This window comes from Zeus faber, assembly GCF_960531495.2.
Source record: "Zeus faber genome assembly, chromosome: 21".
Lineage (NCBI taxonomy): Eukaryota > Metazoa > Chordata > Actinopteri > Zeiformes > Zeidae > Zeus > Zeus faber.
In genome coordinates this window covers 14036071-14042286 of record NC_137208.1, presented here as the reverse complement: position 1 = coordinate 14042286, position 6216 = coordinate 14036071, and the positions used below count along the sequence as shown (strand labels likewise).

Here is a 6216-nt window from a genome sequence, read left to right as displayed (position 1 = left end):
TCAACTGAACTGCTCTCCATCCTCGTACGTGTTTGAAATGAAGAGAGACCCGACTTCTGATTGGACGAAAATGAGGAACGATGCCACATTTCTTGGTTTATTTCTGTTTCTAATTACCTGCCAGGTGCAATAGGAAAACATTGAGTAACTCCAGACTCCTCCCTGATCGGCACAGGAAATGACCTTCATCAGAGCAAAACCATTTAAACATTTGACTTTTGGCGCGTTGGGAAGGTTGTAAAATGTTTCAAGCCCGTCGACCGTTGGAAGTTGTTGTTTTTTTTTTACGTCTGCCAAAGTAACTCTGTCTTGTGTTTCGCTGATTCCCACATCATGTCTCACTGGCCGCCGCCGGCTGCATCGAACATCTTCTTACGCCCTTCCATGCCGGACATGGCCTCCACGTTCTTACGCCAGTCGCCCACTTCAGACGTCAGCACCTGGAATGAGGATGTGTGGGGGGAAAAAAAGGCAAATATATTATTATATTTAATATAAAATCCATGAAACAAATAGAACCGCTTACAAAAAGCTTCATTTTTAAAAGTGGTTTGATTTGTTAAATGTGTGCGTCAAATGTCGGGAGCTTTTAATTTTTATAAAGCTGGATTAATCCCTTTTAAAAATGAAATATAATAAACTAATATATTATACTGTATAATATATAATATCATTTCATAAAAAAAAAAAATATTATACACAAAATGATTACAACTGAATATGCAGACAAAAATGTCCTATTTTTCTCTGATTGTGAATTGTTGATACAGAGGTTTGTTGTTTATTGTTAGTTTTCTGGTTTACTGTATATTGCAATTATTTTCAAATCCATTATAGGTTCACTGTATATTGCAAGTTTTTCTATTATTTTGAGGTTTATTGCATATTGCCATTTTTTATGTTTTTATTCTCATGACTTTATTATTATTGCCTATCTATCTATCTATCTGTATATCTGTCTGTCTTTCTCTCTCTCTTTCTGTCTCTACGGGGGAGATGGACAGCGAACCTTGTCCTGTTTGACGTCCTCCTTCTTGACGGACTTCAGGTTGGCCCTCAGGTCCATGGAGCCCTTGTGTTTGGAGCCCAGCAGAGCCCTCATCATCTCGTCCGCCGACACCCTCACCTTCCTCAGGGCCGGCTTCTTGAACTTCCCCCCCAGGTCCTGGACCTTCAGCTTCAGCTCGTGGATCTGACAGAAAATGATAGGACGTGAGGCGCGGGGGGACATTGAAGCCAGCCGGCCTTGGTCTTATCCCGACGTTCCCTCAACACTATGTTCGGTACGAGGACCGTTGGACGATCTATCTGCACTCTGGATATTTCCCTGGGATATCTGCGTACCATCTACACAGGCTATGAGCTACGCCACGGCTTTTGTTAGTGTTTCTCGGGTCTGTTCCTAATCCGATATCAGCGTTTTACGCTGACGCTGACCCAACTGTGCGAGATCTTAAGAAAAGCTCGTTCTGGCTTGAGGAGGAGGAGGAGGAGGAGGAGGGCGTCATCACATCTGGTAGTTCGGGGGCAACTCAACTCACATCTTTGTTGTGTTTATTCACTTTGGACTCGCAGTCGTATCGCTCCTCATCCACGACGTCTATCTTGGTGTGAAGTTGTTTGCACAGATTCTGAAGAGCGACATTGGGACAAAAGACTCGATCAATGACTCCCCCGGTGGGTGAGGAGCATCAATGATTCCCCCCCTGCCCCCCTGCTGGGTTTGGGTTTGACACGGACTCCTCTGACCTGCAGCTCGTCCAGCGACATTCCCGACAGCTGCAGGGGCGGCAGCTTGTCGCCCAGGTAGCGGACCTTCTCCTCATCCCGATCCTGCGTCTCCCTTTCCAGGTCCTCGCACGCCCTCGTGAGGAGCAGGATCTGGCAAAGAGGCGAGCGAGGCGTAAACGTTACCGCGTCGGGTCAGAGTCCAGCAAACGCTCGACGAGCTCACGGGCACAAATTTGGCGCGGTGCGCCGCAAACGTCGTGACTCACTTTGAGGGAGAGTTTACGAGAAGCAGAGATCTTTGACTTTGGCTGCGAAGAAAAGTAAATCCTTATTAATACAAAACAATTGACCATTATGCATTCACGGCGTGCTTTATGTGTCGGACAATTTTAAGTGATGTTTCAGAACTACATGTCCATATTGTTAATGTCAGCAAATGGACATAATTAGATGCAATTATACTATGAGTGGGGTTTTTTGTTCTTTTTTCAAAACATACTGCATATGGAAAACATCTGAGCAGACCTCTGACAGTCCACCTCAATGCCACTATCTATAACCAGCCCACATCAAAAGATATCGGTTTATTATTAGAACGGAGTCAAGGGGAAAGTGCTGGGTGACCTAGGCCCTGAGCTGATACCAGCCATTATAGATAACCACGAAATGTCAGCCTGTGGCCATCGTGCCAGGACTCTTAGCGTCCTGCACATCGGGACAATGTGTCCCTCTTGCTTGAGTACATCGGATTAGCACTGAAAATATATCCGGCTTACTTTATTAATCACTTTGGGATTCATCGTTTTGTGAGGAGGGGGGTGGGGGGTGCCACTTTCCTGCAACGGCAATCAGAGGCAGATATAAAACACACACATATGATATTGGCTCATGACACACACAGGTTTAATTATGGCTGCGCGGAAGGAGCACTCGTGTAAGATGTGTCATAAACAATTGAGGAACAGAATCAAGATCTCTCTCTGTAAACACTGTAGACAACCCCGAGCGCAGCATTTTCCAAGTACAGGAGCAAAGGAAAACAAAATCATTGCTCAACTCCCTGGGAACACTCAATCGGTAAAAGGGCGATATTACGCTAATATTAATAGTAGTACTGCCTCACACCACACGAGTCATAATGTAATACGAGATCAGCGGCTTTGTGCGTAGCCTTGGAAATCATCTCACATGCGGCTTAAATCAAGGATACGCGGGGGACTAGTCATGCCCCTGTATTGAGCGCTCCCTCAGTTTTAGATCAGGATGACTGGCTGCGGTTAGAAGGAATTGCTCGCTGATGATATCAGCTGCTACATTCCTAACTGGACACAACATACACTCCTAAAATCTGCGGTAAGCGCCAAGATAGAAAAGTATTGAAATGTTAATAATAAACAAAACAATACTAAAACACATATAAAATACATACACATAAAATACATATTAGGTGTCAATAGTAATGGAAAAGAAGAACCACAGAGGGAAAGAAACGTCTGAATTTATGTTTTGTAGGACATTTTATCATATTTCATTGAATTATTATTTTTCCAGTAGCTAAAAAAAAGCAAGCAGGCCAATTTAAACACACTCAAAACATATGCAAAATATTCAATACAAGTACCTCTCGGGACATAAATATTGCTTGCAAACTCTGAAATCGATTCCACTCGACAATCTGAACGTTCCTTGAATTACCTGTAAGCCGGGGGTGTAGAGATGCGGCGGAGGCAGCGCGCGGACAACGAGAGGCCTCGCATGTGAACGGGACAGCGGGTGGACAACAGCAGTTATAGTCTGGCCTGAGGAATGCGCTGGACGGGGGCCAAGCGGCAAATATCACCTCCCCTGACACGGTGACAGCGGCAGGGAAGCGCAACAATCAATCACGGGCATTACCTCATGCCATTGTCCAGATATCGCCTTTTGTTGTCTCCGATTACCCCACTCTGACCGCTCCAGTTGCGTCTCATTTGTTAACTGGTTTACGACACTGTACATTATTGGCCAGGGACCAGGGTCAGTCTGTGGTAGATTCTAGAGCCGACGGCACAATGGATAAATGCAATCTGCACCCCGAGCCCTCGGGACGGGCACAGCAAAAAGGAGTTATATTTCTTGGAATTGCCGTCTTTGGGATTATATTTCTTGGGATTATAGTCTTTGGGATTATATTTATCGGGATTATATTCTTTGGGATGATATTCTTTGGGATTACATTCATTGGGATTATATTCTTTGGGATTATATTTTTTGGGATTATATTCTTTGGGATTTTATTTCTTGGGACTGTATTTATCGGGATTATATTCTTTGGGATGATATTCTTTGGGATTACATTCATTGGGATTATATTCTTTGGGATTATATTTCTTGGGATTATATTCTTTGGGATTTTATTTCTTGGGACTGTATTTATCGGGATTATATTCTTTGGGATGATATTCTTTGGGATTACATTCATTGGGATTATATTCTTTGGGATTATATTTCTTGGGATTATATTCTTTGGGATTATATTTATCGGGATTCTATTCTTTGGGATTATATTTCTCGGGATTCTATTCTTTGGGATTATATTTCTCGGGATTTTAGTCCCTGGGATGATATTTTTAAAAGTGAGCGGCTGATTTTGATTTGTCATTTTTTTGGTATTAGGATATTGTTGGGATTTTTATCACACTCTGAATTTCTGGGCCGAAAGCGTCAGAGCAGAGAAATAGTGAAGGGAAAAAAACAAAACAGAAAACGATTAAATTCGACCAAAATCTCGTGCTTCGCGCTGCACCGACACAACCGACGTCAGAACGTTTAAGACGCTTTGTGACGTCATCAGGCGACGTACTCCCGCCTGCGTGTGCAGGTTTGGGTTTACTACGAACGTCCATAGTGGTCACAGATCACGAACTAGGTGTGTGTGTGTGTTTGTGTGTGGGTGCGTGTTCATGCACCGTCTGACCTGGTGGATGTCTGATAAGTAAGTCAGTCGTCATTTCTTCTGTAAAACGTCGGAAAACTGCCCTAACGTAATTTTTCACGGCTTGTTTTGTCCGACCGACAGAAAACCCCAAATATATACCATTTATGACGATTTAACACAAGAGAAAGGCAGCAAATTCTCAAGGTTTGGCCACCGGAATCGACCAATATATACTTAATAAACGACTTAAGTCTTACGCCATTAAAAGTGGAAATGGTGCTGTGGGGAGAAAAACGGGAGGGGGGGTTAAATACCATTATTATTTACTTACCAACTCTCTTGTCTATCCATTCATAAAAGGAAATCGCAAAGTTCAGGGTCCTTATATGCACCAACATGAGGTATTTAACGTGGTATTTATCACTGGGATGGACATGCAACAGCCTTCGTTTCTCCAAACTGATGGAGCGTTTTTTGTATTTTTACCAAGGCAGCACCGCTGCGTTCAAGGCCTGTCGGAAATGCCACCCTGCTGCCTTCAAGGGTCGGGAATATCCATTTTTTTTTTTTTTTACATATTATTTATATCTCCCAACAGGACAATTCTTTATTTGAAGGGCTTAGGTGGCAAGATTATTTTACGTATTTTCCTTCGAGAGGTTATTTGTTTTGCTAAGTCAACGGCTGCACCGTTAAAACAAACAAAAAAAAAAAAACGACACCGCACCATCCATCTATTTGATGTACAGTACATTAAATATAGAACGAGACAGAGGTTCGAAATGTTGGCGAGCGCGCAACAGCGGTTTTTGAGCCGACATATTCGCCAGGGACACAGAAAAGCCCCGTCGCCGGCGGGGTGACCGTGCCAATGGTCTGTGCTTTAGCAGCAGATCCCAAAAATGTATTTGTGGCGGGATTATGAATTTCATGTTTGTTCAGTTTATTATCTAAAATTGAACGACTGTACATTCTCAACAATGTTATTGTTGAGAGTTTGTTTGTTTATTTCACATTTTTAACTGCACTTTATCAGGACAAATGTGTACAGTCAGCGCCTGGTTTGTAATCATTTATTGTTCAGAGACCTGCCCTGAAGAGTAAGTCCTTCAAGTTTCAAGGTCAAAGTAATCAAATTGGCAATGGCATCCTCTGACTTATTTCCTGTGTTGGAATAGATTATCCAGCCGGTTCAAATATAGGCGTTCATGAAACACTGACTGCCTGAATCTATCATGGTATCCTCACAGTGGTGGCCTGCTGGCAACAAACCTTTCATTTTCTCTTAAAAGCTTTAGTGTTACAGTAGCCTAGAGTATCCATCTATTATGCTTAAGTGGTGGTATCAAGCGGGGGTGGTGGAGTATCAGTGGCTGGCGGTGGTGGGCTGGCCTGGATAAAAAAGTCCAGGGCCATTTATTTAGTCCCAGTTCACCCTGACCCATCACCCACCACTCGTGAACTGATGCCAAAACCAAATTTTCTATTTTGTATGTACATAAGTTATTTACTATTTAATAACTATTGGTTGAACGTTAGTCCTTTTGTCGTCTCCCTCCTTAATGATA

At 43.0% G+C, this 6216-nt stretch overlaps 1 protein-coding gene across 2 annotated transcripts; it reads right to left on the bottom strand.

Moving 5' to 3' along the window:
• Positions 1-54: 54 nt before the first annotated feature.
• On the bottom strand, positions 55-3647 carry LOC307246724 (troponin I, slow skeletal muscle-like). 2 transcript variants are annotated; one of them, XM_080022720.1, is made up of 8 exons: positions 3628-3647; positions 3427-3481; positions 2508-2567; positions 1998-2039; positions 1750-1881; positions 1542-1631; positions 1010-1192; positions 55-440 (listed from the first exon to the last, which is right to left on the bottom strand). In XM_080022720.1, the coding sequence occupies exons 1-8, from the start codon at positions 3630-3632 to the stop codon at positions 339-341; spliced, it is 669 nt and encodes a 222-aa protein (XP_079878846.1). In that variant the 5' UTR covers positions 3633-3647; the 3' UTR covers positions 55-338. The 2 variants fall into 2 exon arrangements, with proteins under 2 accessions (XP_079878846.1, XP_079878845.1); XM_080022719.1 differs by lacking the exons at positions 3427-3481; positions 3628-3647 and adding an exon at positions 3353-3379.
• Positions 3648-6216: the final 2569 nt, after the last annotated feature.

Coding starts and splice junctions, on each gene's coding strand:
- LOC307246724 (XM_080022720.1), bottom strand. Junction 1,882..1,997: donor CTCGTAAACTCTCCCTCAAA/GTGAGTCACGAC, acceptor CCTCTTTGCCAG/ATCCTGCTCCTCACGAGGGC. Junction 1,193..1,541: donor TGAATAAACACAACAAAGAT/GTGAGTTGAGTT, acceptor ATTTTCTGTCAG/ATCCACGAGCTGAAGCTGAA.